A 14229-nucleotide genomic window follows, 5' to 3' on the forward strand; every position below is an offset into this window, starting at 1 on the left:
GGCCTTTAACAGTCTCACAGCTGCTAGTTCTACACCCTCCTCTGGAATGAACATGGTGGTCTCTACCTGACAATCACACTTGTCGCTAAAGCCCCCCAGTGATTTGATCTGTTTATGCAGCCTGGACTTTGAGTACCACAGTCGGACACAAAGCTCAGGGCCTGTGGGTCACCACTTAAATTTAACATCATGGGTACAGTGAACACTTTGGTATGAATATCTTAATAAAATCTGCACCCCCCCCCAAAAAAAAAGAAAAAAACAGCCCTTTCCTTTTTTTGTTCTGAAATACACAATAATCAGTAAAGCTATCAGTCAGTCAACATCACTGCAGACATTTCAAGGCTCACAGACTCCAAATGCATTAATTCATGTAGTAATTCATTCTATAAAAAGACAAACATTAAATGTATTACGTGTATCAAGTATACCAAATACTTATAATGCGTTTGCAAGTAAATTATTCATGTCCATAGTGTATGCTCCTTGGACTCCTGCCTCTTTTTCTCAGATGATTTTACATTTTCAAAGAACTGCAGACTCTGAGCAAGGAAGCTGTGTCTCTGCTAGCAAATGCGCTTTAAGCCAAAACCTCCAGCTGGTTCAGATAAGTGAGATGTGATCAGAATTTTTTTCTTCTTCCAGAAAATGTGAGTGGGGGCTACCTGCTGACAATGTCCCTTTCAGAAGTGATGGATGACCAAAGTGGTCAGCCCTCTGCATATCTCCCTTCAGCTTTTTACTTTTTTTTTTGAAAACAGTTATGGCACAATGTAAAAATCCTTTAACTGCCTCTGATGGCTGCCTGAATGACAGTCCCTGCTCCTTGACTCCTGCCCTGGTGATGGGGAACAAATTGGCCAAATGATGAACAAACAATGGGGGCAAAGAGTCCAAAAAAATCTTCTCTGTGTGCTTTCTGTTTGTCTGCTTTACAAAGATCATCTGTACTTCTCTTCATTTTCCATTGGTGACCTGTAGAGTGCAACCTCCCCCATCCCATATATATTACAAATTTTCACTTTTCACAACTGGTTTAATGAGTGCTGCATTACACCACAGACTGAAAGTTGTAGTATGCGCATAAACAAACATACATTCTGACATTTGAACAGTAAGTTACAACACATCTACTTCTGTATTAACTGATTTTTTACACACCAGGCAGCAGATATAATAATCTAAGCCTATCCATCCAGTCAAAAGTACCTCACTCCCGAAAATGGTCCTATGTAACGAGCGTCTGAAACATGGTGTACACTGGCTTAAGATAAGATAATGGTTTCTACTGCAATTTAAGATGCACCTCAACTCTAAAAATTGGTTTTCTTGCAAGATAACACAATGCCGGTGTACTTCACCTGATGAAAAATACAGTATTACCCTTAAAACCCTGCCTCAGGAAATAAAAGGAGTATCTAAAGCAATGGAATAATTATCCACCAAGAGCCACAGCAGTATTACAAAACTCAATGGCATTTTACATGGCATATACCACAGCAGTGTTACAAAACTCGATGGCATTCTACATGGCATATAAAGTACATCACCTCTGTATGCACCATGTATTCACACATTATTGTGAGGAAAAGTACCCAGGCATGCATTATTACACTTACCATTGGGGGAGTATACCCTCAGGTTAATTGGAATCGGAGAAATCCCTTTGTTCATTCCAGTGACTCTGTCCGTTTCTGATTCAATTTCCAGACGAACCTCATCAAAATCTGTAAACTTCTTTGTTTTGCAGTGCAGAAATTCTGCATATTCTGTGAAAAAAAAACATGCAACTTCTGTAATATGTTACCTATTTAACACTAAAAGGAAAATAGTTCTGACATTACCAGCAACAAAACAGACACTTATTTGCACAATTAATCTTCATACCAGTAATTTCACAGAAAACTACAAATGATACTTAAGAGAAGTTTCAGCACAACCCTCCCAAGTTACTTAACCTTTCAGAGTGTTACTGGTTTAGGTATTCAACAAAGATGTCTAACCTCGGACGATATTATTATTGACAGTGTGTGTGCGCGCATGCGTGTGTTTGTGTGTGTGTGTATGAGTGTGTGTGTTTGTGTGTGTGTGTGTGTGTGTGTGTGTGTGTGTGCGTGTGTGCATGTGTATGTGTGCATGTGTGTGTTTGTGTGCGCGCATGTGTGTGTGTGTGTGTGTGTGTGTGTGTGTGTGTGTGTGTGTGTGTGTGTATGAAGGTGTGTGTGCACGTGCATATGTATGTGTGTGTGTGTGTGTGCATGTGTGTGTATATGTGTGCATGTATGCGCGCATGTGTGTGTGCGTGCGAGTGTGTGCGTGCTTGTGTGCATGTACGTACGTGTGTGTGTGTATGACTGAGTGTTTGTGTTTGTGTGTGTGTGTGTGTGTGTGTGTGTGTGTGTGTGTGCGCGTACGTGCGCGCGTTTTCTCTGAGTACTTAACTCTTCTTCCACCTCCCAAGACATCATCATGCTTAGCTAATCTCAGAAAGCATTCCTACATCTGTGCAGTGAAGTTTTTCTCTCTGTCACCACTAGAAAGGAAGATTTGGCTAGTAAGGCTACCTGATTTACCAAATAAATAAATAAATAAATATCTCTTAATAGGAAATATAAATCAGGTCTTGGATACTAAGTTTTCCTTTTATTACACATAACATACTTTATTAAGAATCGCATCTGCTGTGCAAACTGAAACAATGATGTACGTCTTCTCCCAACACTGAAAACTTTTGCAGGCCTAACAGTTGCCCTTCCTGATTTCTATAAGACAGCATAGAAACTGTCCAATTTGACCTCACCATCTTCTGCATTAGGCCTCCTTACTTCACCTGTTATGATCCCTAAATTCTCTTTTAGGAGTCTTGATGCGACTGGCCTTTCCAGTAAGGTTTTTTTAACTGTCCTATTAAGACACCTGACAATTTTTTTGTAAATGAGTGTAGGACAGTTCCTGAAAAAAAAGCACTTTTGTCATAAGCACCCGGAGGTAAAAATTATATTCATACTGTTTACAGTGAAAAAAGGTACTGAAACCTGTAAACATAGTTTTGTATGGGGGACCCCAATCTCTCCATAAGGGGCATGAGTCCTCTATCCCCTACTTAATTCAACCATCTCCAAAATCACTGCAGGTTGGGGATAGAAGCTGAACCACTTCCTAACACACTTTGAAGCACCTGGACAAGCTTTGATTAAGAAATTTAAAGAACAATTATCAAATCTCAATAACTGAACAATCTCTGGACTGACAACATAGTTGTTAACTGACACCTGTTATAGGTTCATAGGTTGGTACTAGGCTATCGGCCCTAGGGCCTATGCAAGCCTAGCCATAACAATTCCCTGGATATTTCTTCCCACAATATTTACTTCTCCAGGCCCCTGTCTAGCAGGGCGACTGACATGATCCCCGGGGTGAATTTCCTATCTCCCATCCAATCATCAAGGTTCCTTTTGAAGGGGGCCAAAGAAGCGCTCTGCTTGATATGTATGGGCAGTCTATTGCAGAGTATGGGGAGTCTCTGGGTCAGGAACCTATCCCTCCAGCATGTTTTGTTCATTGTGATGACAAGGTTTAGATCCCTGGAGCGTGTGGCTCTGAGGGATTGGGATTTCTTTAAGTGGAGCATGCCCAACAGCTCAGGGTTTGACATGGCCTTGTATGTTAAGCAGAGATCGCCTCTGAGTAGACGATATGCTACAGAGTATAGCTGGAGTTTTTTTAGATGGTCAGTATATGGCATCTGCTTTAGGCCTGTGATTCTTTTAGTGTGGTATTTCTGTGGCCTTTCAAGCTGTTGCAGATGTCTTGTGAGGTACATACCAAACGGGGCATTATAATCTATAATGGGTCTAATGAGGGATGAGTACAGTGGGACAATGACCTCCTTTTTTCTGGATGAAAAGCCCTTAGTGATGAGGTGTGCCACATAGAAGGATTTCCTGACTGTTGTGGCAATGTGGTTATTGAAAGTGAGACTTGCTATGCTGAGTCTGGCAGAACGTCAGCCGATTCATCATCTGACACGCATCTGACTGGAAGACAATGAACATTTCTGTCCACAGAACCCTAGGAACAATGGTGGGGGAGGTAGTTCATCTATCATGTCTCTTCACTTTTCAGACTACCTCCCCAAGAAATATAATCAGTAGAAAAAGATAACATTTTTATTAAAATGTCCATGTTTATAAATTTATGTCAAAGCAGCATCCATGATCAATCCTAAGAGGTGACTTCACTGCAGGCTGCCATTTTAATTTTTCTTTGACATGGGAATAGTGTTCAACCACTTAGCACAAAAAAATCTGGACAAAGCCAAAAATAATGGGGGGCAAAGCTCCAAAAATAGGGACAAATTTTAAATATTACTGTTATAAATTTAGAAAGTTGCCAGAATAAAAGGTCTTCTGCTACCACACATCTTTTGAAGGAAATGAAGTCAGAAACTTAAATGGCTGTCATTATATAGTGACGTCAGTCCTCACTGATTTACCATAAAAATCCATAAAACTACAAATTTTATGAGGAACAGAACTTGTGTCAAAAATCTGGACATTGTGCGAAAATCTGGACAGAGGTATACGTCATGGGATGATCTCAGATTTTATGACATTTTATGAGGGATGCAGCGCTACATCCTCCAGCAGGGGGTGTGATGGACTCTGAAAAATGTGCACCCTGGTACAGTTATAAAAAAGCACCCATCACAAGGCAGAACGACATACATCACAAAGACTTGGGGTTTTGTCTGGCTATTATGGTTCACAGTAATACAATTTGTCCATATGAGAAGTGATTTATTCTACCTTCTCTTGAAGAAGGAAAAATATATAATCTGCTGAATCTAGAACTACCCTGGAGAACACGCCTTTTGACTTAAAAATAAATTTGCTTTATTGTAGTTTACAGTTATGTCTAGAGACTGAAATAGTTATATTATCACTGTCAACAGTCAGTACAAAGACAATGGCACACAGATGGGATACAATACCTTTTATTGGACCAACGCAGGTTTTCTGCAATTACTCCAGCTTTTGAGTTGGCTTGAGCCCTTCATCAGTAATTATTAAGTTACAGATGTTAGATAACAAATGTTTACATATCTACTTGTGCCTAGAAAGGGAAGTACATAATTTATTACCCACTGGTTACAAAAACTAACAATTATCAACAAAGGGCTTATGCCAGCTTGAAATCGTAAGTAACTGCAAAACCTATGTCTTTATTCCAGTGTCTTTGTATTGAATGGTGAATGCAGCAGCCCTGTCAGCTGAGTCCATCTGCAGGGGACTGTTGGGAATTATGCATAGGTTTTCTAAAAACTATAAATTTGCCTTGGAGATGTTCATACAGATGGTCTCATTTGGTGGTGGAGTGGTACCACTAGGCCTGACTGAGAAGATGACTAATCTGTGGTCAAGTTTAACCAGAGATAAGGAGACGTGAGGTGGGATACAAGTTTGACCTAGGTTAGTAAAGACCAAGTAAAGGATATTAGACCCTTTGCAGAGTCATTTTACAGTTTGCTCCAGTGCATTAGCGTTATCAATGGGATCTCTAAGGAGCTCTAGGTTAGGGACATTGCTAATTTTTGCTAAGGTTTAATAGGACTTCTAACAGCTCCAAGTTAGGGTCACTGGTAATTTGATGTGAGGTGATGCTGTTCCTCACAAACACGGGTACTCACGCTCCACAGTTACTTGAGGGCTTGAATGCGTGATAAGTGCTAAACATTCATATACTGGGAGTGCTGTCATTGCAATGAATCAGTAGCTCAGTAACTACACAAACGCAAATGTGTTCGAACAGCAGGAAAGCCTCAAGTTCTGGCATGTTTCTATTTGAACTCCTAGCATCAAGTAGTGCCATTGTGATGTCTCAATCTATTTTGGAATGTCCAGTAGAGGGTCTGAAAAAAAGGCACTATGGGGTCAGCAAAGGCTTTACCTAACAAACAGAAGCCCTGGTATGTACAAAAGTTTTAAGCCATCCCTGATGAAACAGGAATTCTTATCTACCATATACTAATTCCCCTTTGAAAGAGAACAATTACTTAGTGAGTTGCTAAAGCCAATTATCTTGGCTTGGTATCAGGGCATCATTCTTGGAGACCAGAAGATAATACTTGACAGTGGTATCTTTCCTGCCTCTGTCATATCCATAGTAAGTTCCATCATGCCTCTGAGCAAGTCCTTAGAGGAGGAGTGCCCCAGGCATTCACTCTCACAAAGGACACTGATAGTTATAGTCATACTTGTCTGGTTTAAGGTCCTTAGGTACTTTGTGACATCATGGATCCTGACACTGGACAAGCAGCTTACTATCACCCCGTTCTTGTCCAGTCCAGTAAGTGTGGAGTCTCTTCTCCTAACTATAGAGTCATCTATGACCAAAACATTTCCTTTTTGTGGAAGCGGACCTAATGAGCCCTTACATGGGCCTTAGGCCTCCTCTATAGGTGATGTATGGGTTAGTTATGTGGATTTTATTATTTATTTATTTATTGCTTTTGTTTATCTGCACAAGTCTCATTTTTAGCAGATGCCTGGAGAGAAATGCTCCATTTTACAGAATGAGTAGAAGGTGGTTATACAAGATTTACTCAATAAATCTACATACAAATATAAACTAGTCATGATATAACAGTTAATCAAAAAATAAATATACACACCGAATAGTAAATGAACATATAGAGAATTGGAACGATGTCACAGTTAATGAAAACATGACAGTTAAATGAAGAATACAGTAAAATATTAGCTAATATCAAGCTTATAAAACTCTAGTTACTTTCAAATGGAATCAGCTGAAAATAGATATTAAGTAGGAGACAGTGAAATAACTATAGCATGAAGATGGTTACAAATTATGAAGGAATATTTTTGTTGAATTTTTATGAAATTATTACTTAAGACATAGGTATACATATACTAGCTGAAAAGAAAATAAACCTTTTTAACATTTTTGCATCTAAATACTGTATACATCACATACATTTTCTTTGCTACTATCATCAGTCCATTACAAAATTTGCTGAACTTCTGCCTTCCCTTAAACCTCACTCCTCCTTCTCCTGAACCTTATTATGCATGTATTGTTCCCACAATTTCCATTTACTTCTATATAATTTGCTCCTTCTCTTTTCTAAAGATCCCTCTTCCAGTTCTTTTATCTCTTATAATATTCAATATCTGTAACACAATTGGTATATTAGAATTTGATTTCCATTTTCTAGTAACTGCTTTTTTAGCAGCCAACAGAATTAAACTTAATAAGGCCTTACTATGTCTAGGCAATTCAGATACTATATCCCAGTTCAGAATAATCATTTGCTTACTTAGCCATTTGCTCATCCAATGAATTTTTAAAATCTACGAACTCATTAAACATGTTTGCAGTTACCTCTTCTCCATCACACCTCCAACATTTGCTATCTACCTGCAGAAAAATTCTTTGACGTATGCCTCGGGTATATAAATACCTATGGAAACACATCCAAGCAAAGATCCTGTATATTCTGGTTGCAGTCTTTGAAACCATGCATATGTCTTCACATTGTTTTCTTGTAAATTGCTTTTCTAGTCTCTCTTCCCAATCATTTCTAACCTCCTCTTGATTGATTTGTATAGTTATCATGAAATATTTTATACACTCTACTAATTATCCCTTTTTAATAACTGCTTCTGTTCTAGATTCAACCAAAAGCTCTAGCAGAGCAAGTCTTTCACTTAAAACCCCCTATCCCTTCCTCGTTGCCTGTAGTCTGAGATCATGCCCAGGTAGGGAAGGTAGTCTCTAGCCTGCAATCCAAATGTCTTGGCCTCTTCCCACTCTATTAGCTTTCCCGCTTGAGGTATGCGCTCCCAATATCTTTGTTCCTTTGTCAGTTCTACAGTAAATTCCAGCTCTATTTTCTGTACCGCTACTTACAGTCATTCATGTCAGCAAAATCTCTTTTCTCCATTCTTGTACTGGCTTATTTTTTAGAATACTTTCTGCTACTTTATGAATATATTTTTAATTTCTCCAAATCTTTTGGGTTTCTAATATGATGGGAATAGACCCCATTCCTAATTCAAAGTACAATTACAGTTCATGAAATTAGTATTGTTTTACTCTTTGATGTCAGCCAAAGGTGCTCTTCACAGCACCTGCAATGTACCCAGTAATGACTCCTTCTGCAATTCATACTGAGTTACGTGTACTGGTAGGATATCTAGATATGACTGTAGACTTTTTTTATAATACCCGTTGCTCCTATTACTATTGGAACTATCTGGGTATCTTTCCTACACATTGCTCTCATTTCTGCTTGCAAACCCTGATATTTTATAGAATAAAAGTAAGACCAGCAACGGACAAGACAGGCGGCCCAAAATCCCAGCAGTTCAAAGTATCAACGGTTAAAAGACCGCATATGGTTCAAGGCAAAGTCCAGTACACAAACACACGAAAGAAGTTGAATTTAAAAATATATAAATCCTTTTAATTGTAGTCGACCATAGGTGAGCGCTTTCACAACATAGCTTCATCAGACCATCAAACAACTACTAAAAAACACACCCAACTACTAACAAACACACCCAACTACTAACAAACACACCCAACTACTAACAAACACACCCAACTACTAACAAACACACCCAACTACTAACAAACACACCCAACTACTAAAAAACACACCCAACTACTAAAAAACACACCCTATATATAATAAAAAGGCAAAAAACAACCAATAATGTAGTCGCATCAATTAAATTATAAAAACATTTAAAGTAACAAAGACATAGACATAAAAACTCTAATTGGAACACATGTCCCTATAAAAAAGTAATAAAATCACACAAAAAATACACCTAATACATACATACTCCTTATGCTATATAAAGATCAATAGTAATAAAAACAATTAACAAAAATATAACATAAAAAGGCTTATTTTTGAAGTCTCCTTTTCTTTAGGGCAGGTTTTATAGACGCCCTTTCATTTAAGCCACTGCCTCTGTCAGCGTGTAATGTAATGATCCAGCAAGCCTCCCTATACTCAGTGTGTGTAGGTAAATCACCACCCCTAACACTAGGTTGTATAATTTCTATGACCCCAAAACTAAAAATATGTGAGGTGTCCGTATTAATGACATGCTTGGAAAGAGCATTAAATGCCGAATCCTTCCTGATATGGTATAAGTGTTCCCGCAATTCTGTCACGCAAGACCCTGTTGGTCTTGCCAACATAAAAAGAGTGACAGATGGAACACTCAGCCAGGTAAATAACATGGGGTGTCATACAATTAGCGGGAACATGAAAAACAAAGTCTTTGTAAAGATCTGGATGAAAAAAGGATACCTGAGAATTTATGTATCCACAAAAATTGCAATTACCACAAGGTGTGGTTACACCAAACTGTGGAGAAGGACTACCATGTTGATAATCATGGCAAAGGAGTCTCTTCAAATTCATACAATTTCTATAACGAAAAGAGGGTCTATCGCCCACAATTGTACGTAAATCATTATCAACCTGTAATATTCCCCAAAACTGACCAAATACCTGTGTAACTTCCCTATAATCACTAGTATAAAGTAAAGAGACCTTAACTCCTGGGGTGACCGGCTTATCCTTATGGATAATATGATAATCTGAAGCTGGTCCAAAGTAGGGGCTTGCTGTAGTCATCCTCAAAACACTACGATCTGACCATTGTCTATCAATCTCAGTTTGAGTGTATCCACGGGCCATCAACTTACGGCCCAAACCATCAATCTCATCCAGAAAACCAGCAAATGTAGGATTTAGTCTAGATGCCCGTATACTCTGACCTCTAATAAGATTCTTAAAGATGTTACCCGGATGCATACTAGACCTAAAAAGAAAAGCATTTCTATGACAAGTCTTCCGATACACCCCAGTGTTAATGATGTTACCAGGCAACTTCTCAATAAACAAATCCAAAAATTCAATACGGTCATAAGACCAATTGAAAGTAAACTTCAAACAGGGCAATAGATTGTTCATCACCTCGTAAAATATCTTTAAACTATGAAGTGGACCCCTCCACAACAAAAAAAGATCGTCGACAAAACGTCAATAAAACAAGACATGCTCCTTAAACTCAGGAATAGAAAAAAGACTATTCAACTCCCAATGAGCTCGAAACATATTGGCGTAGCTATTGGCACAAGTGCCCATAGCTACTCCATGTTTCTGGAGATACATATCTCGATTAAAAGTGAAGACATTGTTCTCAAGCACCATCTCCAAAAAACAACAAATAAGATCAACCTTATTAATATCATATTCACTATGTAATAAGAGATAGTCATGTATGTACTGAATGCCCAAGTCATTAGGTATGATGGTGAAAAGAGATTGAACATCAAAAGTTACAAAAATGACACTACTAAGGTCAGAATCAGGGACAGTGGAACTACACTGATATAAATCCAATAAGAACTGTTTAGAATCCCTTAGAACTGCTTTATTTAAATCAATAATAGGTCTTAATGCTTTCTCTACATACAGAGAAAGAAGCTCGGTGACCCAACCGCCACCTGCCACTACCGGACGCATCGGAGAATTGGTGGTATGTTTATGAACTTTGAGGAGGCCCTGTATAAGTGGAATCAAAGGATTTGCCACTTGTAAGGAATCAAAGGATGCGTCATTTAGTAACTTTTGATGCTCAATCTCTTTTCACCATCATACTAGTGATTATAGGGAAGTTACACAGGTATTTGGTCAGTTTTGGGGAATATTACAGGTTGATAATGATTTACGTACAATTGTGGGCGATAGACCCTCTTTTCGTTATAGAAATTGTATGAATTTGAAGAGACTCCTTTGCCATGATTATCAACATGGTAGTCCTTCTCCACAGTTTGGTGTAACCACACCTTGTGGTAATTGCAATTTTTGTGGATACATAAATTCTCAGGTATCCTTTTTTCACCCAGATCTTTACAAAGACTTTGTTTTTCATGCTCCCGCTAATTGTATGACACCCCATGTTATTTACCTGGCTGAGTGTTCCATCTGTCACTCTTTTTATGTTGGCAAGACCAACAAGGTCTTGCGTGACAGAATGCAGGAACACTTATACCATATCAGGAAGGGTTCGGCATTTAATGCTCTTTCCAAGCATGTCATTAATACGGACACCTCACATATTTTTAGTTTTGGGGTCATAGAAATTATACAACCTAGTGTTAGGGGTGGTGATTTACCTACACACACTGAGTATAGGGAGGCTTGCTGGATCATTACATTACACGCTGACAGAGGCAGTGGCTTAAATGAAAGGGCATCTATAAAACCTGCCCTAAAGAAAAGGAGACTTCGAAAATAAGCCTTTTTATGTTATATTTTTGTTAATTGTTTTTATTACTATTGATCTTTATATAGCATAAAGAGTATGTATGTATTAGGTATATTTTTTGTGTGATTTTATTACTTCTTTATAGGGACATGTGTTCCAATTAGAGTTTTTATGTTTACGTCTTTGTTACTTTAAATGTTTTTATAATTTAATTGATGTGACTACATTATTGGTTGTTTTTTGCCTTTTTTATTATATATAGGGTGTGTTTGTTAGTAGTTGGGTGTGTTTTTTAGTAGTTGGGTGTGTTTGTTAGTAGTTGGGTGTGTTTGTTAGTAGTTGGGTGTGTTTGTTAGTAGTTGGGTGTGTTTTTTAGTAGTTGGGTGTGTTTGTTAGTAGTTGGGTGTGTTTGTTAGTAGTTGGGTGTGTTTGTTAGTAGTTGGGTGTGTTTGTTAGTAGTTGGGTGTGTTTTTTAGTAGTTGTTTGATGGTCTGATGAAGCTATGTTGTGAAAGCGCTCACCTATGGTCGACTACAATTAAAAGGATTTATATATTTTTAAATTCAACTTCTTTCTTGTGTTTGTGTACTGGACTTTGCCTTGAACCATATGTGGTCTTTTAACCGTTGATACTTTGAACTGCTGGGATTTTGGGCCGCCTGTCTTGTCCGTTGCTGGTCTTACTTTTATTCTATTTCGTTTATATTATCACAGCAACGGTAGACTTACTACCGATATTCCACCACCGTGTTTTTTCCTGATATTTTATAACTTTGTGTCTCTCTCTGTATGCAGGACACTGTAGTCACAAGCTGTGGAGATTTCAATGATCAATGCTACTTTTGTCTTCTTTTCTTGGACTAGTATGTCTGGTTTTCTAGCATCTATCTTTTGAACTGTTGGTAATGGACCATCCCATGTGATGTAGACTTCATCATTTTCTATGATGCTTTGTGGCTCATGTTTCCAGTGTTTTTCAGCTACTTGAATATTATAATATTTGCACAATCCCCAGTCCAACAGTTTTGTCACATTATTATGCCTTTCAGTATAAATCTTTCTGCCATAAATATGTTGCAACCAGCAACGAGGTGTGCAACTGTTTCCGGTTCTGTTTTGCAAAACCTACATTTGTCTGTTTCTCCCACATGTTCAACTGACTTTGTAAACCAATGTGTACGTAGCCCCTCTATCTTGTACCGCCAATATTAACCTTTCATCTCTTGGTTTGAATTCACCTCACCTTAACCATTCCTATGTTCAATCCTGATAAATATGAGTTTTTTTCAGAAGTTTTCTATATTTGCAACTATATTTATGCATTTTCCACATTCCTTGTCTTCTCATCTGGTCCTTCACCTTATACTCTTTATTTTGTTTTTTTGATGCCTGATTTTATTTACTTCTGCTTTGATTTCCATTACTGCTTGATGCCAATATGCTTCTGCTAGATTAAGCAGAGAAGTCATCTTAGATTTATTCTCTTCATGTTTCAAAACTTTCACTACGTTTGGGTTTTGTGAGGTCAGCAGATATGCGTGGAGTCCCACAATTACAGATCTATACATGCAATCAATTTCAAGGAGGCCCATCCCTTCCTCAGAACAGAGAATATATAATCTAGGTATGCAATGATTTTTATAAATCATTTGGTAAGCATGAAGCATCCTTCTTGTTTTCCTATCCAATCTATCCAATACGTTTTTGGGCCAGTCAGTCACTCCAAAACTGTAAGTTAGGACAGAAAGAGCAACTTGGTTTATAGCTTGTATTTTGTTCCTAGATGTCAGTGCTGTTTTCAGGATTAATTTAAGTCTTCTGAAATATTCCTTACTAAATTTTATTCGCATTTGTTTATGTTTTATTGTTGATCCTTCATCAATTCCCAAATATTTATACACTCCGTCTTGCTCAAGTTCTTTTATATCACATTCTTGTCTCAAACTGATGTTTTACTGGTGTTGCAGTTTTCCTGCTTTAAACGTTGTTTTTGCACATTTATCAAGACCAAATGACATTCTTATATCATCTGAAAAAGTTTTGACAAATTGCAGTTGTGCTTCCAGTTCTTCATCTGATGAGCTGTACAGTTTTAAATCACTGACAAAGAGATTTACACTTTGTTGCTTTCTAGGAGCCAAATTATAACCATGGCCTAAGCTGTTAAGTAGACAGCTTAATGGCTTAAGGGCAAGGCAGAATAGCAGTGGTGACAAAGATTCGCCCTGAAATATCCCCCTTTTAATTTTTATCCCTGGGATAATAATTTGTTCTTTATCTTGGCTTAAACACAAAGTGGTCTGCCATTGTTTCATGGTCACTGTAATGTAGTCGATCAGTGTAGGGTGTATCTTATACATTTTTAAGCAATATTTTATCCATGAATGTGGGATAATATCAAATGATTTTTCTTTGTAGTCAATCCATGCTATACTCAGATTCTTCCCCTTTCTATAGTTCTCCACTATGACTTTATTTAGCAACAAATGATCCGTTGCTCCATATGACTTTCTTTTATTGCCCTTTTATTCTATTGCCATAATTGAGTTTTCTAAATGACTATAAACTCCGTCAGCATCAATTCCCATGTATAGTTTATATGTCGTCTGAAAGCAAGTTATTGGTCTATAATTTTTAGGGTAGCTTGCAGGTTCACTCTTAAGTAGGAGCATTGTTTTTCCTGTTATTAGCCAGGTTGGTGTCTGTTCAGGGTGCATATATAAATAGTTCTTACTCATGGTTAAATCTTTGTGCAAAGATGTTAATACTTTTAGCCAAAAGTTAGGTACTGCATCTGGGCCTGGGGTTTTCCAGTTAGAGGCTTTTCTTAACTTTGTTTTAATCTCTGTGGCTGTTACTTTATCCCATTTCATATCCTGTACCTTTAAACTTCTTATTCTTTCTTTTACAT

The 14229-nt window shown here is 37.8% G+C and overlaps 1 protein-coding gene across 3 annotated transcripts in view; it reads right to left on the reverse strand.

Moving 5' to 3' along the window:
- The window catches only part of DNM3 (dynamin 3), a 2680418-nt gene that overhangs the window by 2094088 nt on the left and 572101 nt on the right, over window positions 1-14229 (reverse strand). For all 3 annotated transcript variants that reach the window (XM_044085220.1, XM_044085219.1, XM_044085218.1), the window contains exon 3: window positions 1620-1769. In XM_044085220.1, coding sequence (XP_043941155.1) covers window positions 1620-1769 — 150 coding nt within the window. The remainder of the gene's footprint in view (window positions 1-1619; window positions 1770-14229) is intronic.

The sequence above is a fragment of the Protopterus annectens genome, chromosome 10.part0, assembly GCF_019279795.1.
Source record: "Protopterus annectens isolate FY-2018-M chromosome 10.part0, PAN1.0, whole genome shotgun sequence".
Lineage (NCBI taxonomy): Eukaryota > Metazoa > Chordata > Ceratodontiformes > Protopteridae > Protopterus > Protopterus annectens.